This window comes from Centrocercus urophasianus, unplaced genomic scaffold (genome assembly GCF_019232065.1).
Source record: "Centrocercus urophasianus isolate 14NV4802_14NV808 unplaced genomic scaffold, USGS_Curo_1.0 seq_20, whole genome shotgun sequence".
NCBI classification, from domain to species: domain Eukaryota; kingdom Metazoa; phylum Chordata; class Aves; order Galliformes; family Phasianidae; genus Centrocercus; species Centrocercus urophasianus.
Genome location: NW_024884756.1, coordinates 1,369,712 through 1,393,985, shown reverse-complemented (window position 1 = coordinate 1,393,985; position 24,274 = coordinate 1,369,712). Strand labels below are relative to the sequence as shown.

The following is a 24,274-nucleotide window of genomic DNA, read 5'->3' as shown; positions in this document are numbered from 1 at the left end:
GCTCCACTGGGGGTCCTGTCTTTCCTCTTACTCTTGCTAAAAGGCTGTAAAGGCAAAGCAGACATAAACAGCTAATAATGCACTTTGCCTTTGACTTGTTGTCCCTTCTCCACAACAACGAAGCTCTTCGTCCTGCTGTGGTGACTGTCCGGCATCAGGATGAGCAAACCTTGTATCATGTTTAATGTGGAAAGGAAAAGGTGCAGATGCAAGTTCAGGTCACAGTTAATCAGTACCTTAAAGGACTTCAGGAAGTTTTGTCAGTGCCTCACATGGCTTGGTTATAAATGTTTGAGTTCAGTTTCCCTGAGTTCAAAGGGGAGTGCAAGATAACAGTTTGCTACCTTTGAAATTTGATCGTTCACTCAAGACAAGGGGAACTTGGAACTTGGAACGTGAAGTTGCTTAACTATGGATTGACAGCATGACTGGGGCCACAGTGTAGCATATGCAGTGTGCATGATCGCGGTTGCCTGCGGAGACTGAGGAACCTGCTGAGTCACGCTGACAGAGCCATGCACTGTGACCCATACCTAGCAACACCTCTCCTCCATTTCTTCAGTATTCTCTGGGTCTTTGGATGTTATTTCCTACCCTGTTTTGAAGAACCCTGCTTTTGCACCAGTGTTTCTGCTGTGCTTACACACCTTGTTGTTTGATCTCAGTGAATTAGGTGTTAGGTGAATGGTTGGATTTGATGATCTTAAGGATCCAATCTAAACAATGCTGTGATTCTGCCTTTCTAAAATGGGCTATGTTTGGCTTCCCTGCCTAACGTTTCCCACCACTGTAAGTAAAATAAAGTGAAGAGAGATTTTAACGCTTGCTTGATTGTTCTGTGGGTGTCTGTAGTCTTCCAGGGTACATCAGACACAACCTCATCTTGTTTATCACAGGCCACTGATCTTAGTCAAGGCTGTTTTCTTCAGTCAATCTGGCAAATGTTAAGCAATGTGCCACTGTGAGATCTTCTGGTGATGTATTTTAGACCATTTCTATTGAATTCAGAAGCAGTCCAGTAGTTGCAGCAGATGAAAATTACTGTCTTGATTTTTCAGCAGTGTGCTCCTTCATTTTCATAGCAGGATTAAGTATGGGACTGGTGATCATTGAGGGTGTGGACTGCAATGTAAGGGAAGGATCTTGATTGCTTTACTTATGTAGTAAAAATACATAAATACCAGTCTTGTCTGCCTCCTTGTGACGAAAGTAGAGTCATAGAACTGACCATAGCAAGGTTATTCTGTGTAACAATGTGCTTATAACTTTTTTTTTGTCATGTTACAGTCAGCTAAACTACATAAGTTGCCTCCCTTTCTCACCATCTCTCTCCTGAGATTTAACTTTGACTTTGAGAAGTGTGAACGATACAAGGAAACTAGTTGCTATACCTTCCCTATGCAGATAAATCTGAGGCCTTTTTGTGAGCAGGTTTGTACTGTTATATTTGTTGAAGTTTCTATATGCTCAGCAGAGAACTGATATTTTTAGGTCAAGGTATCTTTAATTCTGCATTTCACAGAATCACAGAATTGTAGGGGACTAATTGTACTAATTTATTCAAAGCCAGATGATAAGGAAACTTCGTGGGCTTCTCCTGTGTCCTTAGTTCAATGCTTTAGCAAAAATGTTTCCAAAAGATCACTTTCTAACAGAGTGAGAGAAATACCTTATTGCTGTACAAGGTGGGAGAGTTTAATAACGACCTAAAACTTAATCTGACATTTGCTTGAAAGAAAATTAAATCTACTTTTGTATTAACTTTGTCTGGTAACTTACATACGTGTGTGTGTGTATTGTCCTATATAAAACCAGCTACAAATGTTTTTCAGTTATTCCATTTTCCTAGTTTCTCTTTGAATTACTGTACATCTATTCTGGTGCATAACTCAGTTTTCCAACCTGATGTTCCATTGCCTGATGCCAGCTTTTGTTCCTTGAAGTATGTGAAGAACATGCTTAAGGGATGCACTCTCCTTAAAGAGGGTTTTGGTTTTGTTTTTTTTTTTCTAGCTGCAATGTTGCAGTGCCAGCTCAGGGTTTGTATTTGGGGATGCCTTTTTTCAGTTGGTTTGTTAAGTGTTTGTTTAAAAGGCTAGAGAAAAACAAAATAAGTTGGTTATAAACATCAGGTTGAGTTCTATTATTTGCATCAAGATTGAAATATTTCAATATTAAAATAATGAACTGTTACTCAGAATCACTTTTGTCCACACTTGTGTTCTGCAACACTGAAAAGCCCCTTCAGTCTTGGCACATGCAAAGGTGTACAGAGATATCTGAAGCTATGCTGGTGGTGTAGAAGCATCCTTGTGTGAAAAACTTGCTGATATATATTATTATTGTTATTATTTTTCTTTTTGAAGACTGAAATGGATGATTCAGAGTACATGTATGAGCTCTTCTCTGTTATTATACATAAAGGTGGCTGCTATGGAGGACACTATCATGTTTATATCAGAGATGTGGATGAATTAGGAAACTGGCAATTACAAGTAAGTGCTGAATATTGTGGGTTTTTTTTTTCCTTGCTTGTCTCTTATATTTCAGAAAAGCGTTAAGAGCTAGAGAATGAAATGGGCATCCAAGCTAATTCATATTTTAGTGAGGCATTTGATTGAGAAGGTTAGTTTTTGCCCTCACGCTGTCTCTACAGGTTGGAAGCTGTTAGGATTTTGTAGCAAACTGTAGTTTTTTTATCTGCTATCTCTCATAGTATCTGGTATCTGGCTGTTGGACTCTTGCTGCCTATTGTGAGGCAGGTGGGCAGAATCAGACAGCGGGTGTGTATGCACTGCAGTGAGCTGCCTGCAAGCTGCTTCAGCTGTTGTGGCAGTGTGACTGAATCTTTGCCATGTGCTTGATACATGAGGAACTGGATATTTTCGTGTGGCATCCAGATATCTGTGTAAAGAGACTGCAGAACAGTCCTTTCTGAAACATTATGCACAGCTTGCTCTGAAATACACATTTGGAGGATTGGTTTACAGTGCTAAACTGCATATGCAAATCTCAGTACAGGCTGGAAAACTGCCAGCAGTGTTTGAAGTCAGTGCTTGTGAATGTACTATTTTTCTTACACAGGAAGATGAGGATAGGCTGACTGAAGATAAGCCTTCAAGAGAGAATGAAAATGCCAAAGAAACAGAAAATCCATTGGCAGTGTTGAAAGGGATTTTATCAGAGGTACGGTATGTAAAGAGTTCATTGCTTCAATTTTGATGTTAGGGAACCCAGGAGAAGGGGCTGAAATGTGCAGGAGGCAGGCTTAACAGTACAGAACTCTTCCAAGCTTATTGTGAAACATGTAAAACTCATAATACAGCCCAATTTTAGGATGAATCGTGGCAACTCATACAAAAAAAAGATGTGTTTTTTTTTTTTTTTTAGTATTTTGTAAATTGCTTCTTATGGTGTTGCAGAATGTGATGCTACTCTGACTTGTTAACAAGTATCCATGACTTAATCACTCAGGAATTGCTTTCTTTGTGTTGTTTCCTTGACATCTGTAACCTTCATTATCTTAGTTTTTAATTTCTCTGTAGGAAGAATGTAAACAAATTCCTGTGGATCAATTAGGGCAGAAGTTCTTGGAGAAAGTAAAGGTGTCCTGGAACAAGAAATACCGAAAACAGTACGGAGCATTACGAAAGGTAACGTGTCTGTCTGTTACTTTCTTTTTTATTATGAAGGTAACCTTATGTTTCTATTGAAGAATCAGTAGGATGACAATTGAAAATACTGGCACTTGGACTAGCAAGTGAATGCATGTGTAAGAGATTTGTTTGTGAGCCAAATTAATGGTCTGAGAAACACAACCGGGATGCTCAACAGCTTATCAGCCTGAAAGCTTTTTTCCATCTATACTGTTTATTTTTGGCCTAAAAAAGAATCAGCTTTGGGTACTAAATATTGTCTCACTTGTGTCTGTGGGTAAACCTGCAAGAGCAGTACTGCCACTTGGCCATAGAAACAGTGGTGAGAATTAAAGAAGAAATGCAGTGCTGCTTTGAAGTCAGACCAGAAATGGGTTTTGGAAAAAGAGGCACTTTTTGCTTGGTTAGGGTACATCCATTAAGTTTAACGCTTCAAATAAAGTCTTGTTTTTCTCTAATTAGTTACTACTTCATGTTCTTGCACTTTAAGGAAAATGCTTACACATTTATGTTACAGGTTGTGGAAAAAATCATGCTGCTCTTTGTTAAGAAGACTAACAATAGAGGTTGCAAGTAAATTTAAATTATTTGTGAGATCTAATGTGGATCTTTCACAGAGAGCCCTTTTTCTGACCTCTGTAGAGAATGTATAGAAAGAAGTTCAGAGCTCCCAGTGTTAACAATCTCCAAGTTTGAGTGCTGTTGTGAGCATTACCACAGGTGACCTAGAGCTTTTGTCTGGCTGTGTTTTTCTCTTTATTTTTCTTCCCTTTTTTTCCCTGAGGGAGTTGTGGACGTATGGTTCTCTAATTTTTTTCTTAGTATGGTGTTTTTGGTTTGGTTTTTTTTTTTTTTTTTGTTTTTTTTTTTTTTTTTGGTTTTTTTTGGTTTTTTTTGTTTTTCCCATGTATTTGAAAACAAAAAATACCTATTGAGAAATCAGCTGGAGTGAGTGGGTTGCGTGTATGAATTTGAGGACAAATTGGGTCACTGTGCTGATGCAATCAGGTGATGCAGTGTTACATTTAACATTGAGGATCTTCCTTTACTAAAATGTCGTTACTGCACCTTGTCCTTGCTTTTATTTTTAGTATTTGCAGAATCATCCCCAGATATTTCAGTTCAGTCCTGATGAAAATAAAGTTGGTTTAAAGGAAAAATACAAGCTCCCATTTAAGTCGGATTTTCAAGGACGAGATTTCCGAAGCCATCCTCAGGAGAATGGTATCCTATGGAACTCAGAAAAAGCAGCTCTAAGGCTAGGAGAGAGTTCTGCTGGATGCCATTGGTTTGATCTGAATGATTCAAAAGTCCAGCCCATCAAAGAGGAGGATATTGAGAAACAATTTCAGGGTAAAGAGAGTGCCTACATGCTGTTCTACCGCAAGTCTCAGTTGAAAAGGCCTCCTGAAGGTACACAGAATTCCTCTTTATGTTCTGAGGGGCTTCCTTCATTGATATTGAGATTTTTCAAAAGGGTGAAGGCAGTTGGGCATTTCTGTCCTTTGCCTGAGTATCAGGGATGCAGATGTCTTCTAGAGCTAATTGAAGAAAAGAGTTAACTCAAGGTACAAGAAAGTAATCTCCGAGGAGATTGTGAACAGTTAATTGGCTGTAGCTGACACTGAACTTTTTCTAATATGCTTCACAGGTAGTAGCAGAGGTGCAAGATCTTGCACCTGGGTTGTGGCAGCCCCGCTCCAGAACAAGCTGGAGGATGTAAAGGTGGAACACAGTCCTGGCAAAAAGGACCTGGGGGTCCTGGTGGGTGGCAGCTGGGCATGAGCCAGCAGTGTGCTGTAGATGTTCACTGCAGGGGAGTTGGACTCCGTGACCTTGAAGGATCCTTTCCAACTCAAAGGATTTTGTGACTCTATGATTCTAACTTGTCCTACTGAAAGAAATAAAAATTGTTACTAATTTAATCACTTATCAGTTTCCCTTAGGGAAAGACAGATGTAAGCATAGAAGACGTAAAAGCTCTTGTTCTGATTATTGTAAATTAATTTTATCTATTATGAAAGGTTCAGTGTTAATGCATCAGGCTTTCAATGGTTACTGTTGTAACATCTCATCTCGCTTTCCTTGTTACCAAAACACATTTTTGAGCCGAAGCCAAACTAGATTATATTATTTGTTGCAGCTCGAGGAAATCCAAGGTACCAAATTCCTGAACACCTTCTGAATGAAATGAATGCTGCTAACATGGAGCTGCAAAAAAAGAGGTATATTAATGTAACTGTACATTAATCTTAACTGTACATTAAACTGTAATCTTTTCAACAGCATTCTTCACCTACATATCTCAGAAGTGATTTAAAATGAAAGAAACTCCTAGAACAGGTGTAGAGTCAGCCTTTAGAATGATTCAAAATCATAGATGTTAAGGACTATGAACTTTGTCTTTTTTTCTTGTCCCCCTTCTTCTTGCTAATGGAACTGGATGCAGTTACAAAGGAGGAAGGCATAGATGTCTGACAATTCCCACAAAATTCCTCTTGTTTTGTGCTTGTGTTTTGAGAATGTTTATCTGTAACAGCTTGGAAAAAGAAAGCTTACCATCTCCACATCCCTGAAGATAAACTTTGTCATCTTGTTCAGGAAGGTCAAAGCAAGGTGTAGGAATAAGCCCTTCAACAATGTGTTCTGTGCAAGTGGAGGATTGTACACAAAATGAATCGTCAAAATCTTCGAGCAGCTTTTTGCATATTCCTTGATGATGGGGGTGGGGGGGAATGTGACGTTGAATTGAGGGTATCAATTGCATGACAGCTGCCCAGAAGCATCCCTGAAATAGTTCAGCCATTTGGCAGTGGTCAATTCATCACTTTTTTTTCTGCTGTTATTCTTTCAAGAGCGGAGTATGACTCAGCAAACAATAGCATTGATTTACATCTCCATTTGAGCACACGTTATAAATTTCACAATGGGGCCTTGCACCCTTCACTTAGTTGGAAAGAGAGCGTTCTAGATCTGACTGTTGACAGAAGAAAAACTCTAGGAGACCTTCGCCAATCAATTTTCCAGGTATTTGCTCTATTAAGCAAACATTTATTTTTAGTTGGGCTCCAACAGCATTCGTGTATTTGTGGCACTATTTTTATTTCAATCAGAAATTTTCCTCAGTACGTGTGGTAGGCTGAGAACTATTTGAATTTTCACAAGAGGAAACATTGGTTTGAGGTCAGCCCTTCAAGTATTTTAAAAGTCATTGACTAATTGGTGAAGCTTTAATTAAGTAGACTTCAAATAATTACCTTATAAGGCTTATAATTGGGCAAGAATGGTTGGACTAGATGATCTTAGAGGTTGTTTCCAACCTTGTGATTCTTTGGTTCTAAGAATTGTTACTTTGCAGAACTCTGGAACGTGAAGAGTAAGTCCAGTTTGTCGGCAGACTGGTACTTGCATTTTTGAGGATTTGTCAGGTCTTCATAGAGAATATTTAGAGTAGTTTAAGAGAAAATAAGAGGAAACAATAATAAATCTAACTCAGCTATGGATTGTAATGTGTGCAGTTGTACTCTACTGTGTTAAAGGAACGTGACCTTTCATGAAAGGTTTTCTGTCTACATCTCAAACAAAGCTAACTTGCTCTCTGGAAACGGTTTGCTTACAGGTTACAGCCTTTGGTTGGTATCCAGTTGAAACCATGTTAGTCTACATGGTGACTAGTCTGAAAGCACAGGTCCTAAATAATCTTGTGTGCTTTCTGTGCTACTAGTCTTGTTGAAGGAAATAACAATAAGCTGTTAATTGTGAAAGTGAGCTTGTTAGCCTCTGACAGCTTTTGGCAAAGTTATAATTCTGAGTGGTTTGAGTAGTTGCTTACTCAAGTCTTACAACTCTATCTTTTCTTTTCTTACTGATTAGATGATGAAATCTTGGGAAGGAGACATGGTTCTCAGTAGTGCTAAACCTTTACCAGCAGGGCTGCACCTTTATCAGGCACTTGATGGTAAGGCTACCACATATAAGAGCTCAGTGTGATTTGTGTGGATGCTGCAGATTTAAAATGCCAGATGTTTGGGAGGAGCACATTCTGTATTCTGAATTCTGTAAAGGAAAGTACTTGCCTGAAGAATACATTAATTAATATTAATTAATGTTTTAAAATAATATGCTCTGTTTCCAGCTTTACGTTGCTATGCAACTTCAGGTGTTAGTCCCCAAAAGTCTATCCAGTCATTGGGTATTTATGGTCTGTTTCAGAAAACAGGGTGCTACCAGAATGTAACCCAGCTTTGAGAGATACTGACATCAAAATACAGAGGCACCATTGATATTCTTTCAAATCTTAGTACAGTTCTTAAAATAACAGTAAGTTTACAATGTTTTGAGGAGTACACGTGGAATATGTAGTAACTGAGTGTATAGATTCACTGTGAAATTGCACCTAGATAATCCTCACCATGCAGCTTTGTCAAATGTTAATGTGAGCCTCGGTTTGCAAGGGAAATTGAATTGAAACCCCTGTGCTGTGGCCATCTTCACTGAGAGGATGTGTACGTAATGTTGCTCTTGCTACATGAGTAAACCCTGACTTACCCCCTGTAAATTCTGATCACACAGTAACTTTTATAATTACAGACTTCAGACAGTAAAATATGCAGCATTTATCAGCTTACAGCTGACCCTGCACATCTGTTTTGGGGCTGAATAGCTTGACAATTTCCTCTTTTTAGGAGATGAGCTGACACTGGACTGCTTTGGGCTGGCGGATGGAGCAGACATTTTTGTGTGGAATGGGAAGGAGGTAAAAGAGAACCGAATATCCTTTCCCTTTGTCAGTTCTAAAGAAATAAGCTGCAAATTCCCAGACGTGTTTTTAGAAGCTTTGGTCTGTTCTGCAGATGTGCTGCTGATATGCTAACATTTGGGGTCACCACTTAGCCCCATCTAGAAGATGACACCTTCACAGTTTGTCACTGTTCCCTTCTGTGTGATGTTAGAGTTATGCAGTGCGGATGATGGTACGGTCAGGTCCATAGGTGTCTGAATGCACTGCCATTTTATGCTGGAGTATGTTCTGAGAAGACCTGGTGCCTCTTGGAAGAAGATGGGCTGATAGCAATGTGATAACAGAAACTTCTGCCCTATGGTGAATCGTTCACCCGTGTTTGTTTGGTCTCCCTGAAGTACTACGCTCATTTTCGATGTTTAATCATCCCTTTAATTTTTAGACCCTTACTTAAATTTCAAATACTCTCCTAAGTGATTGTGTTGACACAGTACAAGTTTGCCCTCTGTATCTATTGTGGAGAAAACATTGCTTCAAAAAGACTTGTGAAAGTATGCATTTATTTACTGACTTATCAAAAAGAAGCAAAGAAAAGCCAACAAACTCCCTCCAGGTTGACAGAGTTGTTCTGCTCTTGCTTGATCTTTAGGTAAGGTCTTCAATGCTCCAGCTTCCTACACAGTCAGAGTCTTTATGACAAGGAGTTATAACTTTGACCTGGGTTGAAGATCAGGAAGGCCAGATTTCAAAATGTAACTCTTCTGAACAGCCTCAGTCACATTATTATTCTTCCTTTTAATATCCCGCAGGGCTAAATTTCACTGCTCTTAATTTGATGATGTTGTGTCGTCTGTTTTCACAGTTAGCTATCAGTGTTTTTACTGCACATACAGACTCAAACACACCTTACATTACACTTTCCCTTCCTTGTACCTTTGAGTTACTGTGGTTTTGTTCAGAAGGCGTTCGGTCAAAACTGGTTTATTCCTAATGCTGTGAGAGGATCCACCCTGTTCCAGCAGTTTTACTGTTGTCTCTTATCAGTGTATAATCTTTTCTGTTTACAATGGAGTGTATTATCGATCACTGTGTAAACATTGCATTCCTTTCTTCAGGTTGGTGGTGTGAAGGTGATGGCAGGCCCTGATCATCAACCTGTTCTCTTAAACGTTCTTCGTTTAGTGGAGCATAATGAAGGAGGGAAGGGTCAGCATTTCACAGAGTCGCAGCACGTTTTTCCATGCAGCACAAAACTGGGCGATCTGCGCAGAGCATTAGCACCAGCAGGAGGAATAATCTTAAAGAATGACTCAGGACATAAAGAAGCCAAGAACTGGGAGGTTCTTCTTGAAGAACATATGAAGGAAACAGTCAAAACCGTTGGTCTGACAGACGGATGTTCAGTATTAATCTTAGACAGCCATGACCAAAGGTAACCATTTTGATTGTGGGTATGATTGCAGAAAGGCAGCTGTGGCAAAATCTGTTCAGTTAAAATACTTGGTGTATGTGTGTGTACATACATGTGTAAATATGTCTGTTTTGTGAATCAAGCAGGCATTTTGAGACATTCTAGATTCAAGTTAATATAATCTTACATTTTTGAATGTAAGACACTTCTCAACCATTAGGTATTTTTTAACATGCAGGTGCAGTCGCATCCTTTGATTTACATTTATGAAGGGAAAGGCCTAATGAGCAAATTGTGCTGACACGTGAAACTTGATGGAATGAGAGAACTGAGCTGTATCAGAAGAGTATGCAGCTCTGCTGAACCTCCTCGTTGAATCTCAAGTTGCCAAGAGCAATTTCTGCTCTCGTTTCCCTTCCGAGTTTATAGTCCTAAGGCTTCTGTTTTGAGAGATGTGTATATGTGCTAGTTAGATAAATTCTGACTGTCTACTTGAAACAGTTCTGAAACACTGAACCTAAATCAGTGACAGGAAAAAACAGTTTCTGTGTAGTAGCAGATCCACAGACAAAGTCTCAAATTTTAGTTTTGACTTAGCCTCCTTTATTAGTATTTTTCCAGAAGGTTTAAATTGTCTCACAAAGTGAATTGGATTCTTAATTACCATCAGAAGCTCAGTTTCCATTGAAAGACAGTTACCAAACCAGTTTTTTCAGGTGAATTTAACAGGGAGCCTAATGGTGCCTGGATTGTACCTGAAGCTGCCACTGTTAGTGACCTTGGCATTGTTGATTTAGTTAAGAGCTTTGATATTTATCAATCTAGCCCAGATAAGATACAGTTTCCCTGTCTTTGACCACCTTTGCACTGCTCACTTTTACAGCCTGGTGAATATTTCAAGTGGTAACTTGACTGCTTTTACATACGACATCAGCTGGCTCCAGGTGAAAAACTTCTGCGGAAGGGATGATGAGGAGAAACACGTTAAAATTACTGCCACAATTGAAACAGTAAGAAGTCTGATCATCCAGGGTGTAACACTGGGTGTTGCCTTGATAAGTTTTTGCCAGAGAAGGTGGGCCGGTTACTAAGGATTGGAGTTAGCATTTGAGCTGATGTTTCTCTGTGAGACAGTAGCCTGAAGCTTGCACCAGCACAGCCCTGGTAACTGAAAGCAGCACAGTTGGTGTGTTAGTCTTTTTGGACCATCCTATAAGCGTGAAACCATGAAACCATCCCATGAAACCATGCCAGTAAATGAATCCCAAGAGGAGAAAGATATTATTTCCTTTCAATGCAGGATAAGGAGAAAAATTCTGTCTTTCCCAAGAAATAGTTTCCTCGGTACCTTTTCTGCTGTTAGATTATTGCCTGTTACACAGTGAAGTCCTGCTTAGTACCAAGTGTAAGCTAAACGTTTTCAAGATGTTACTTTGTTTCATAAATAGGAAAATCTAAAGATTGTTTTCCTTTCCTTGGAATTCTGTTTCTAAGATGCTTTTCCTTGAGTATGTTGCATATAATAGATGTACAGGTATCATTTTTATGTATTAATATTAATAAGAAATGTATTTTTAGCTGTGTATAACGTTAGCAGGAGTAAGAATGTAACTCTGAAGTCAGTCATTTTGTGAACTGGCATTTGAATAGCAGATGTGTATCTGGCTTTTTTGTTTGGAAGTGTTAATGTTGCTTTCTTTTAGGTGATGTCAGATATCAAAATGAAAGCAATACAGGAGCTACAGCTAGAGGAGGAGCTGGGTAAGCGTTAAACAGGTTTACTTAAAAATCTGGTCATGCTGAAATTTCACAGACTCACAGTATGGCTGGGGTTGGCAGGGGCCCAAGCCCTTCTCCAGCTGGGTGCCCAGCACCGTGTCCAGGTGGCTCTGGAGACCTCCAGGGAGGAGATCCCACGGCCTCTTTGGTCAACCTGTGTCAGTGCTCAGCTTCCTGCACTGCACACAAGTGCTGCCTGATGGGCATAAGGAACCTGCTGTGCTCCAGTCTGTGCCCAGTGCCTCTGGTCCTGGCACTGGGCACCTCTGACAGGAGCCTGGCTCTGTACTTTTTACACTCTTCAGGTATTTATAGACATGGCTAAGATCCCCTCTAAGCCTTATCATTAACTGCATTCTTCCTTTTTCTGTCAGACAGCTTAAAACAGCAAATGCAGTGCTGTGAAGTGATTACTAGACTTTTTGGAAAGACGGGAGGGTGCCAAAGATTTAAAGTTCTCATGATTCTATGTAAAATAATTCTTTTCCCAAGCTTTAAAAACTAACAAACAAACAAAAACAGTGCAAGTCTTGACGAAAATATATTTTAATTTCCCAGAAGCTTTTTGGTAGGAGTAATCATGTCAAGTCTCTAGAAATCTAACTCCTGCTGATGTAATATCTCCATCCAGAGTCCTCCAAGTTAAACTTGCTGTTATCTTAAATATGTTACCTGTCTGAACCTCTGAGCCAAATTTATGATGATTTGAATTGCTTAACACTCCTACCTCTCTTCCCCACCCCTTTCTGTTGCAGCAAGTGAAAGCTGTCTTAGACCTGTTGGCAGAAATGGGAAACTTCTCTCTCCAGGTAAATCTGTACACTTATTTTGGTGTAATTCCATAGCTTAAGCTGGGAGACATGAAGTTTCCTTCTATTAATTTCTGAACTTAACTATAGCTGTTGTTTTCTCTTTTCCAGTTTTACTGTTTACCAGCAGTACCAATAAACAACTTGGAGTTAAATATTCAACTTGCTTTTATTACTTTCATGCACAGAGAGCAGCACCTGTCAGCATACCTGCTGTTGTTTATTGACCACTGGCCTTATTCTTCAAGGCTTTGGGAATTAACAAACTTCTGTTCTCTGTGCTTGTTTTATAAACTGCCAAGTTTATTAATGATCTGGTGTGAGTCATAGCTAACAGATCAGAGAACAGATCCGTTACAGAGCAGCTTTGTGGACGTTCAGGAATCAGAGTCCTTGCTCCATGATTTTCTGTTTCTTGAAACAAAATGGACTACGTGCATTTGTTAGTGATGGTTGAGGTTGGGTTACTGGATTTCAGTGCAGCTGGAGCAGTGGACTTGAGTACTGTGGTGGTGGAGGAAGCGCTGTTAAGCTCCTGTTCACTGTGAGAAAAACAGCTTGTGTCTGTGGTGTGTCAAACACAGTAATGCTTGGACTTCTGCTTTCGTGAGAGTGGAGGAACAGCTTCGTGCCACAACGCAGTCTTTGATTTAGATGAGCACATAGTATCCTTGTTGCTGTATAACTGAGTTCCTGAGGGTCTGTGTTCAGCAGAATAGAAGCCCCAGCACTGCTTTTCTCATTGTTGGGGGAGCAATAAGAAATTGAGTGGATCAGCTTTGTATTTTCCGTATTTCTATTTTTCTAATACATTTTGTTAGCGAAGTACTACCAGGAGAGCAAGGTTTGGGCATAGGTTTGGGCCAGGTAACCTGCAGATGTCCATTTCAGTCTGAATTCTTCTGTCACTCACTGTGTATCAGGAGGTGGTTGGGGAGGAACCTTTATATAGATATACTCTAGTCATAGAAGGCTTATGGGTTTAGTGTGAACACGGAAAAATAAGTTGTCTAAATGTCACTGAACATTTTTATCTTTGTCTAAAGAGCAGAGTGAATGGATATTTTCACTAAGCAGCACTTTATGATGATTTCCTTATTTTCCTCTTCCTGAAGTGCCTGAAGATTATACTGTCAAGGAGGCAGAACTGAAAATGGGAAGCTTGCTAGGGCTGTGTCATGGAAAAGCTCCAACTTCCACTCAGGTATAACAGAGCAGTGACTGAAAAGAGACTAGAATTTGCTTTTGTGCTTTGTTTACATTTGCCGGTATTTCACGTGGTCCTCTTCTCATCTTTAGAATGGTTGTAGTGGTAATCAAAGGGGGGGGGGGCGGCGGGCGGGGGGAAAATGCTTGCTGAATTTATGTACTGGCAAGAAAGTTTGCACCACTTAGCTCAGTTGCATAAGGCCAAGAGCATAAATGTCAACAGTTAATATGGCTCATTTGACTCACAGTAAATCACTTGTCATTAGTCTGCAATGGTCCATCTTCTGATGCTTATAAACTTCTCTAAAGAGCATAGAGTGGAAAAAAAAAAAAAAAAAATAAAAACTGGGGGGGGGAGATGCTAAGTTTTATATCTGAGTATTTACAATATGGAGGAGGGAAAAAAGCAATTTATATTTTTTAAGGTCTCAAGATCAGAGTGTCAAAAGACAGCCAGCAGGCTACTCTTTCATTTGCAGCGTGCTCAGTGCGTGCATATCTGTTTTATGAAGCTCACCTGATGGCCATAACTCAATTGCATGTGCTCCTCTAGATTGTTTGCTGTAGCCAAAATTAGCTTCCGTGCTGTTTGACCCATGGCTGGCATGTGATAGCTGATACAGTAACTGCGTGCAGTAGGGAGAGCTGTTTCACACTGTTTCTGTACTTCAGTGTGTTCTGAACAGTTTATGCTTGCATTTTTAGCTCTTTTTATATTTTCTTATTGAACGTGAGCACTGTACGAGCCCTGAGATGGAAATCGTTGTGGAAGAGACTGCCTCTGTAAAAGAAGTAAGTCCAGATTCTCTTCAACGCTTTTTTCATGCTTGTGTCAGGTCTGCTGCTCGTAGGGAGCTTTGCTTCGTGCCCATGAGTCACTTCAGCTAAGGCACAAAGTCAAGGGCAGCGTTTCAGCTCTGAAAGACCAGTGGGGAAGATTGCCTTGAACTTTCACCAAGTAATACTTCACAGTTAAAACAGAAAAATCCAAGGAGATGCCAACGAGCAGTAGAACTTTGTATCCTCCATCAGTCAAGGACAGTATTAGCGTGATTTGTAAAGGATGATAGGATGTATGCAGGCTGGAAATTAGATAGTCATCTTAAAAGATTTAATATGCAGCTCAGCTACTCTGTGCCTATGCAAGTGTAGGAGTTGAACAGGAATTAATCACTCTGGATGTGTTTTATGTTAGAAAATTCTAGTGCTGATTTGCTGAAAACTTTATTTTCTATGCACTACAAGTCTCAACACTTTTTTTTTTTTTTTTTTTTTTTAGTGTCTAAATTTAATGCTGGAAAAATCTGGATTATCAGGTTAGTTGTACTATATTGTTACCTAATGACCTATTTTAAGGCATTTCCATAACTGTAAGACAGCTTTTGCTATGTTAAAGATAATAAGTTTGCTATGGTCACTTGTGTGTCACTGTAATGTGAGCAGGGGGGATGAAACAATTACAAACTTGCAGGTTTTTCTCTGATGAAAACTTGACAGTGGAGTTTCCAGCTTTATATTTAATTGAGATGAAGCAAAGCCCACATTTTCTGGGCTGCTCATTTGGGTGCACGTGCAGGTGGAGGTGTTTGGCTGTTTTCTATTGCAGCCATTGTGTGAGATTAACTTCTTCAGGAAAAAGACATCCTTAGGTCACTTGGCAAAAAGAAGTTAATAAAATGAGATCACGGTTTGGACGTTGCTTTGGAATCTGATGGTAGGAATTCTTGTCACTGAACTTTTGCATGAGGTTTAAGGAAGACAGCAGCAGCATCACACGTGGATTTCCTGGTTGTACATCCTCCTGTTGATGCTGCTGGGGTCTTGGAGTGGCAGTTTCTCCCAGCTTCAGTACCAAGCACTCACTGAATGCTGAACATCTTATGGTGATGGCTGCAAATTGAACCATACACCATAAACATAAGTGTACTCCTGAAACATGTTACTGTCAGAATACACGCTGAGCAGTCCAAGAGAAAATGAAGGATTTTGCTCTTGTGCACATGTACACGTGAGTGGAGTAGATAATGATGTCTTGAAACTATAAACTTAACCTTTATTTCCCTGTGGTGTAGTTTTACTGCCAAGAAACAATGGTCCTGTTTTCGTTGCTTTCTTTTCAATTGCCATTTTTGAAAAACTGAATTTGGCTGTGTGTAGAGATTTGCAGTCTGGCTGCTCTCAAAGAAATGTCAGACTTCACTTGAATTGATCCCACAGTACTCCTTTTGTCCACAGAAGTGATTGGTGAGCTTTTGTTTATTTAGGGAAGTCAGAAATGTACCCTGAAAAGAATAAAGAGTATTTTCATGAGTTAAAGAAAGGAAATGTAGGTAGGTGAGGAATTACCTTTATATCTTCTAAGCCTGAACAACAAAAGGGTGTTTTTAGGGTGTGGGGAGGGGTGTGAAGGTGGCACTTGATTCGGTTTATCAGAGTGGTGTTTTAAAATGCACAAAGAAGCAAAACAGCCTGAACAATTTCTGCTGTGGGGTTTCCTGTGCTCTTTTTTTCCTTCTTTTCCCCTGAAATACTGCTATTAACTCATTTTCCATGGGGTTATTTTTGTTGTTTGTAGGTGACAGCTGGCATTTGAGAAGGATGGACTGGTGCTTTGAAGCAGGAGAAGCTTTAAGTCAGGAAGTAAGAGGATCTTAGTTTTGACTTGACTCATATAATACCTTATTTATTCCACTTTTTCTGTGGAGATTTTTCCTGAGGAGGAAGTCTGCCTGGTGTTTTGGTGTGCTGTGTTACTTCCCGAGACTGTATGAAGCCAGAACCACAGATTGAAATGGGAAACTTACTCACTGCCTCCCGTTTTCAGGGACTGTTAGTAAGCTACGTTGACCTAAGGTCTGGGATCTGAGGGTGCTTGTATCTACAAACAAGAAATGAGGTGTTAATTGGTAAGAGGTGTGAAGGAGCTCCACAGGACAGCAGGCTGCTATAGAAGTAATAATAGCCGGGTCCTGTTGCAAAGTTGGCTCCTTGTAGTGAATGCAGAAAAATAGAACACCTTGAGCATTTTGCATGCATGGCACAAAAATTAAATAAATCATGCTTTAGGAAGCAAAGCGTAAGAGCATACAGGCTCACAAGGACACTGTGCTTTCTCTTCCTGCAGAATGCTACTCTGAAGGAACTTAATGTTTGCAGAGGAGATACTTTGGTTGTAACTGAAGGAAAGCTTCCACCGAAGGTAAAAGTAGGGTGATTGTGTTCTTTAGTCAGCTGACAATCTGGAAACTTGAGCATGGAAGTAATTTCTTCTTCGGATTATTTCAGAATTTTTCAGCTGTGATATTTTCAGTCAAAGATAATGAATAATGGTAAATATATAGAACTGTTTTTTATTTAAATGAACACTTACAATGTTCCTTGTCTGTCTATACTCTCTCAATTCCTGTAGTAAAAGTTTTGCTCATTTCACCTTCTTTGCTTAGGAGTGTGTCAGTGTTGACAGATCCAGAGGAAATCTGTATTTCTGGCATGCAAGGTTCTTGTGAAGACACAAATCTTACACTACTATTTCCTCACAAAATGTTCTTTTCTTTTTTAAAAAGTAACTTTTTATGTCAGGTTTTGTGCTGAGGGTTGTGTTTGAAATTGGAGGACCCTTCTGGGAAACTCCAGTCAGAAGTGGTCAGGTAAGGTTTCTGTGCTACAGGCTGTTGGCAGGAAGTTGGAACAGAATGCCAAAAGGCTGCAGGGAGCTCTGGGCAGGCAGCAGAGATGCCAGCACTGTTGTTGAATGAATCCAGCTTCCTCTGGCAAGGTTGTATCTATGTCTACATCTCCAGACAAGTGTCACTCTGTTGAGTCTGTAACAGCAGATGCCAGAATGGCAGAGCAGGGTGGTGATAATATGTGACATGAGGCTAGACTTTATCACCAAGTATTATATGTATAAAGGATGCCCGTGCCTTTACAAAAGCTCAGAGTTGGGCTGATGGTTGGACTCGGTGATGTGGGTCGTCTTTTCCAACCTTCATGACCCTGTGATTGAGGTTTTTTTTTCTTTCTCCCTGTGTAATTTGCATTGGAACACGTAGGCTATCTGGCACTTTGTGTTCATTTCTCAGGGTTTCTTGAAAATTCCTATTTGGTGGTTGAAGTTTTCGAGTCAAACGAAACGTGAAGAGAAGGCACGAGACCAGGTGAATGGGATGACCTGCAAGATGGATGCTTTGCAAGTTTCTCCTGCAGGAGGTGAGCTTGCTTAGTTTTTTAAAAAGGAATTGTGTTGCCTGTGATAGCACTGAGGGCTTTCAGTCCAAACCTTAATTTTATTCTAAAGTTTTAAAATGCTCCTGAGGCCTGTGAGCAACTGTATGAGTTTCAGTAGGTTTGTGGTGAAAGAAACCACTTAGGAGGCAGACACCATTTTTTTTTTTATTAGGCTGAGACTGTTCCTGTTTCATGGCTGTATTTGGTCAAGAATAATTTTCTGTTTACCAGTCCAGGCTGTTTACCTGCCAGCAAAATAAATTCCTTCCCCACATTTAAGTCAGTGGCTGTATTACAAGGCACCAACTGAAGGACAATGCAGGTGATTGGCTTCAAATGTCACACTCTTAATGTCACATCAGGGTATATTGCTTTTGGAGAAGGTGTAGGATGAGTGATAAGTAAATCCTACATTGAATAGCAGACATTATATTCAGTATTCTGTAGGGCTTTTTTTTTTTCTTCTAAGGATCAAACCAAAAAAACAAAAAACCCAACAACAAAACCAACAGCTTGAGGAGGAAAATCAAGTAAGGGGTAGAGAAGGAAGACAAAATGCAATTGGGGAAACCTGCAAACTGGAAAAGGAAAAACAAACAATTTTCCATTCTGCAGGAAAAATGAAACTCTTCCTTCACTACTGAGCTGTGCTGCAGAGAAATTTGGTTGTTTTGGTTTGGATTTTTTTTCCATTTCTCTCCTTTTCTCGTTAATTTTTTTCGGAATTTGGCTTTTCCCCCTGTTTGTTTTGGTAGTGTAGGTAAGAGCAGTTTCCACTTCAACACACTCTGCGTTTCAGAGTCATGGCTGCTAATTAGTCATAATTATGAATTTGAGTAACTGGTCTTAATTTTACAGTGTAGAATTCATCTAGAATTCTTCCTATTTGGCAGCTAGCAGTGTATTTTATCAACTGTATGTTAGGGTTTCTTAAAGTACCTTCAAATATCTAAGTCTCTAAGTGAAATCTCACCTACAGGTGAGTTATCTCTTAGGAAGATGTGTGAAGTCACTCATTTTTCTATTGTCTCTTTCTGTCTCCCTCTTTTCCTCTTGCCCCCATCCGAAGACTCACCAGAACGCATCCAAGCAGACCTGGATCTGTGCTATGCTGGCATTACAGAAATAGCAGGCGAATCTTCTTTGGAAGATCTGAAGATGCAGGTTAGATGTTCTCCTGTGTTGGAAATGCACAGCGACACAGTGATTCATTGAGCTATATTAATACATATTTTTTATTTCCTTTTCCCTTGTCTCCAGTATGTTCTGATATGGCATTTGCTTATATGCCATGTTCAGTGGTAAGTACCAAGAGGCAGCTTGAGCATGTAGCTCAGATAATTCCTTAGTATGTTCCCTGCAGTTGCCATTCTACCTGTCATGTGTCCTGAGCTGCAAAAGCCTTCTTGCACTTCATCTGGAACTTTGGCTTGCAGCAGTATTTTTATTTCACAATGTAAAAATTATTCATGACAAGCACACACATACAAGCACTTCCTACAAAGCCACTCTCCATTTCCACGTTGTTCTCGTATTGGTTCTTTGCGTGTTTTTTTGTATGTTGAACCTAATGAATAAAGAGTTGCTTTTGATGCACAGAAAGTCACGTTTGTCACTCAGGAAAGTACAGCTTAGTTTCTTCAGCCAGAAACTAAGGTGCCTTTTAGTGCTTGCTTTTTTTTTTTTTTTTAAACCAGAAAACTATGAATTGAATGCACTTAAAGCAACAATAACAACAAAAACAGACCAGCAAAACCCAGCAAAAGAAAATGAAACAACAGCTTACTAGAGAATAATTAAAAAGAAAACCTATCACAAAGCTCTTCTGTCGGTTAGCTGGTGGGTTGCTCTACTTCACAGCGTGGGAAAGGATTCTTCTGATGCTGATACCAATACTTTCCATATTTGTTGTATCAATGTTGGGTACAACTTCATTTTCACAGTCTCATCCAAACTGCTGGATTTGCATCTCATGAACAAGATGTGCCTTAGCTTGGAAACAGTATTGTGTGCTCAATATGATTTGAAAGGAGCTTTTCCAGCACTTGGCTGGAGGTTGTGCTAGCGATTCTTCCAGCCTCATTTCCTCCCAATGATACAAACTTTGGTTAAAAAAAGAGATTGAATATTTAAGAAACTGATGGTAAATTTAGTAATGTTGGGAGGGAGTGAAGTCTGACTCGCTGTGAGGTTGAAAAGCAGATCTGTTGGTCAGACTCACTGTCTGCGAGTCTCTAACTAGAATAAATCTAAATGCCTTGCCCTGTTTCTAATTGCTTCAGACTAGCAATGAGAATCAGTCCTTTTTCTTTCGTTGTTTTCCAAGCAGACTGGCCTCTAAAATTATTGAAGAACTGTTCTGGTTTTTCAGGCTCTGACCTTAGCACAGTGCCCAGAGCACGTTATCCCACTGCCCACGTTCCTCAGAGCCTGGACGGTGGAAAACAGGCGCCCAGGCAGGCTGCTACGGCACAACAAGCAGCAACTCAGGTAGGTTTTGTACTGAAACACTCAAGCAGCCTTGCAACAGGCTGATGGTTGGGTTGTGTGATGGATTAGCGGAGAAATGAATCAGTTCAGTCCAATAAAACCCTTTTCTGATGATTTCAGTTTTTTGACAAGCACTTCTGTCAACTCAAATGCTATAGAATGGGGAGGCAGGAGCATAAGCAGCTCATAGCATGTTTATTATGCTAAACTTTAAATGTTTTTAAATGTAATTTTGGCACTTTTTCAAACTTTCTGTTGCTATAGTGTCTTGCTTTAGTTTTTCAGTTCAGCACAGGTCTCCTTGACTGGAACTATGATTTTTCTATTTGTGAATTTGGAGTACGTGTGTATCATCTTTTTATTTTCAGTGAATATAAGCTGGGTGCCAGAGTGGAAATCTGCATAGAACCTTTGCAGAAAGAAGAGAACTTGGGGTAAGTGCTTGAAGATACTTATTTGTTACTGCTATACAGTTGAGATGAGACTTTAATCTAGTAGCTTGTTCCTTCAATGCTCTGTCACTATAACAGATGTCTCTATGCAGGAATACTTTGGAGCCTGTCTTTATTTTCCTCCCATAGAGCTGTTGTTTAAAAACAAAGGAGGGTGGGTTGGGGTGATAACGAGAAATTCTGGATTCCAAGTGCAAGGTTCACAAGGGTGGTTTATTTTTCTCTTTCTGATGACAGCCCACATGAATTGCTGCTTCGAGTACAGATGGGCATACCAGGGGAAAGGGACTACTATAACTCCGTGGATTTGGTGTGGAACATCTCCAAAGAATGCACTACCTGGGCACTGAGGCAAAGAGTGGCTTCTCACTATTGTCTCCCTGTAGATAAAATTGAAATAGCCAAATACTTCCCTGAAAAATTTGAGTGGCTGCCAATATCTGGCTGGGTAAGATCTGGAGTGACAGAATGCAACAGCTGTGTTGGGAAATGTACACGTTGGTTTGTGCTGCAGTTCTTCAACATGCACGTTTGAATGCACAGCCCCAAATCCCTTCAGCATGATCTGTGAGGTGAATCTGGTGGAGGTGGTTTGCTTCTTCAAGAATTAGTTTAGGTCTTCGTGAGATCACAGTGAAGATGGTGTGATTGTTGATTGCCCCACGAGACAGCAGACTTTCACCTGGCTGGCACAACACAAGCCACTCTTTTTATAGTGGCTTTTCCTGTATTTCCTTGTGTAGGAAGAGAACGTGTATAATTTGCCCAAATATTTCAGTCTGTTGCAGTTATACAGTGGAAGTGACAGACATCTGCAGATATAACACAGTGAGAGCATTGCTTCTCTGTGCTGTGCAGGAGATCCTGTGGCTGAGGGTCACTGCTGATCAGTGTCATTTACTGAGCTTTATGGAGGTGAACTGCAAGAGGAGGTGTGGGAAAGGAAAGATGAGGATGTTTTTGTCTCTCAGGGGAGCTACAGAAAGCAGAATGGATAATTGATTTGCATGACTGTAAGGCTTTGAAGAATAGTCAGTGGGGACCCTTCACCCTTAGAAACTGCCGACGAAAATCAGTGTAAGCAGATTTCTGAAATCAGCCATGTGTTCTGCTTTGATTTTATTCAGACCCAGCAAATTTCGAAGAGAAAACGGAAGAAAAAACAGGAGAGTTTACAGTCAGCCCCTTATCACCTGAAAGATGGAGATGTCATCGGGGTGAAGGTAAATTAACTTGGCTTTAATTTTTGTGCAAGTGTTGGGCTTGGAAATCTTCGCCTCCGCGGTAACAAATCTCTTTCTGGTTTTCCTGGATTCTGCTACATCTGTGTGAAAGGGCTGGGGTGTGTATCTGACTGAATGCTCTGTGGAGAGGGAAAATTCGTTGCTACCGATACATTTTGGTTTTTCTTTGTGTTTTTGTTTTTTTTTCTTTTTTCTTTTTCCTCCTGTTCTTTTGAAGTCAATTTGGAACCTTCATGCTTCTCCCCTTATATCCTGCTACTGGCACTAGAGGGCATTGCTTCACAGGTTCTCCTGCAGTGCTTTCTTGAGTGCAAGAATCATAGAATGGCCTGGGTTGCAAAGGAGCACAGTGCTCATCCAGTTCCAACCCCCTGCTGTGTGCAGGTCACCAACCAGCAGCCCAGGCTGCCCAGAGCCACATCCAGCCTGGCCTTGAATGCCTGCAGGGATGGGGCATCCACAGCCTCCTTGGGCAACCTGTTCCAGTGCCTCACCACCCTCTGGGGGAAAAACTTCCTCCTCATATCCAACCTAAACCTCCCTGTCTCAGTTTAAAACCATTGCCCCTTGTCCTATCACTACCCACCCTCATAAGCAGCCGTTCCTCCTCCTATTCTGCTTTGTATTTGAGCATTATCCACAAGAAACTGGATTTTTCTTGCCCTTATTTTATCAATTGGGTTTTTCTTCCAACTCAGAATAAAACTCGAGAGCAGCAGCCACTGAACAAAATACATTCTAAATTGAAATCCATTTTCAAAATCAATATTGCCAATCTATGAACAGATTTAAAAAAAGAATAAAGCTGCAGGATATTGAGCTCTGAATTGGCAATAAAACTTATTTAGGAGACATCCAAAAGAAAACACTTCTGGATTTTAAAGCATTTCACTGGACGTGTGGTGTTCTATGCTGATGCATTAGGTTACTAAGAAAAATGCAACTCATTGTTAAATACAAAACCAGAGAAGGAGCTGAAAAATTTTGGTTGTCTTGCCTTTTTAAGTTGTCTGCATTTAACTAGAAGTCATTGTAAAATTAGAAGAAATGGACTGAAAATTAATTTCTTAAACAGAACATCATGTGGGAAGTAGTTTTGGCAGATGGAAATAAGCTAATACTCTGAATCCCTTTTGACAACAGAATCTTCTCCTTGATGACAGTAAGGACTTCAGCACAGTGAGAGATGATGTTGGAAAACAGAAGCAAAGGCAGCTTGCATTTGAGAAAAAGAAAAGGTATTGCCTGTTTACATTTATTCTTCTTTCAAAATCCAAAAACTGGAGAACTTCTGGGGCACTGCTAGCAGGCTGCTGCTGTGTGCACAGTTCTGGCAGTGCCAAGAGAAAAGTGCTCATATAACTCAGACTTGTGCCTTTAAGTGCCACATGCCTGCCTTGAGCATTTTTTTTGTCTTGCAACACGCTGGGAAGTTTGGCACTGCCTCAGGAGATGAAAAACTGCTGCACTGCTGTGGTGTCCCCTTGTAGGCTGTAAGTGGGAGCTCAGTGTTGTTCTTACACTGTAGTAGAAACCAGATTCCAGCCCGGGTGGCTGACGCTGCTCTTGCTGCTAAGGTTCAATACTAGTTTCAGGCATCTTTTTTCTCTTAATAGTCAGCAAGCTGAACGCTCCCAGGCCCATGTTGCATCTGAGGAAAAACTGAATGTTAAGCAACGTAAACCAGAAGTGGCTCTTTCCATCAACGTGGGAGTTTTCAGATAGCACCTGGAGATGATTTGCTGAGCAGAACATAGCACCAGTGTGCCACATGTGAGTGCCTCAACTGGACCAGCAAGAGGGATGCTTGTGCTCAGAGAGTCATCAGGAATCACCGAGATAAACTGGATATAAGATTTGGGATAACTCTGATCTGCTTCTAATCTCTCTGAGGAAGTGCTTCAGCATCCCTTAATCGATGTGGTACTTATTCTCAGGCTAGGTAAATGCACTTTATCCATGAGGAAACCGACTAATATATTGTAATACCTTTCGATGACTGTTTTGTAACCACCTTAAATGCTTCTTTTGTCAGATGCTGATGCACCATCACCACAGAGTTAGCTGCATTTTTGAGTGCAGTCTTAGATGTCTCTTTCTAGAAGTTACTTTTTCTTCCCTGATCATTGAGATTACTAAGGATACCAGAATTTACTTTTGTCTCTTTCTATTTAAACACAAATCTGTGGTAACTTTTCTTGGTGTCACACGGTTGATTTACAGCCTCTGTCACAGAATGGGACGTACGCAGCCAAC

General features: G+C 40.2%; 1 protein-coding gene across 7 annotated transcripts in view; it reads left to right on the top strand.

The window, feature by feature from the left end:
* USP40 (ubiquitin specific peptidase 40) overlaps positions 1–24,172 on the top strand; it is a 31,760-nt gene extending 7,588 nt beyond the window's left edge. For 3 of the 7 annotated variants that reach the window (XM_042822604.1, XM_042822603.1, XM_042822605.1), the window contains exons 7-32: positions 1,288–1,431; positions 2,367–2,495; positions 3,085–3,186; positions 3,546–3,653; positions 4,748–5,069; positions 5,800–5,881; positions 6,512–6,683; positions 7,530–7,614; positions 8,342–8,412; positions 9,513–9,829; positions 10,692–10,818; positions 11,512–11,569; positions 12,343–12,396; positions 13,512–13,600; positions 14,311–14,397; positions 14,885–14,921; positions 16,181–16,245; positions 16,730–16,804; positions 17,688–17,814; positions 18,902–18,996; positions 20,204–20,322; positions 20,691–20,756; positions 21,012–21,222; positions 21,902–21,997; positions 23,162–23,256; positions 23,635–24,172. In XM_042822604.1, the coding sequence (XP_042678538.1) occupies positions 1,288–1,431; positions 2,367–2,495; positions 3,085–3,186; positions 3,546–3,653; positions 4,748–5,069; positions 5,800–5,881; positions 6,512–6,683; positions 7,530–7,614; positions 8,342–8,412; positions 9,513–9,829; positions 10,692–10,818; positions 11,512–11,569; positions 12,343–12,396; positions 13,512–13,600; positions 14,311–14,397; positions 14,885–14,921; positions 16,181–16,245; positions 16,730–16,804; positions 17,688–17,814; positions 18,902–18,996; positions 20,204–20,322; positions 20,691–20,756; positions 21,012–21,222; positions 21,902–21,997; positions 23,162–23,256; positions 23,635–23,743 (3,042 nt within the window). In that variant the 3' untranslated portion in view covers positions 23,744–24,172. Of the gene's footprint in view, positions 1–1,287; positions 1,432–2,366; positions 2,496–3,084; positions 3,187–3,545; positions 3,654–4,747; positions 5,070–5,799; positions 5,882–6,511; positions 6,684–7,529; positions 7,615–8,341; positions 8,413–9,512; positions 9,830–10,691; positions 10,819–11,511; positions 11,570–12,342; positions 12,397–12,436; positions 12,941–13,511; positions 13,601–14,310; positions 14,398–14,884; positions 14,922–16,180; positions 16,246–16,729; positions 16,805–17,687; positions 17,815–18,901; positions 18,997–19,092; positions 19,134–20,203; positions 20,323–20,690; positions 20,757–21,011; positions 21,223–21,901; positions 21,998–23,161; positions 23,257–23,634 lie in introns of those variants that run through there. The other 4 variants (XM_042822606.1, XM_042822607.1, XM_042822608.1 and 1 more) reach the window with 4 other exon arrangements.
* The last annotated feature ends 102 nt before the right edge of the window (positions 24,173–24,274 follow it).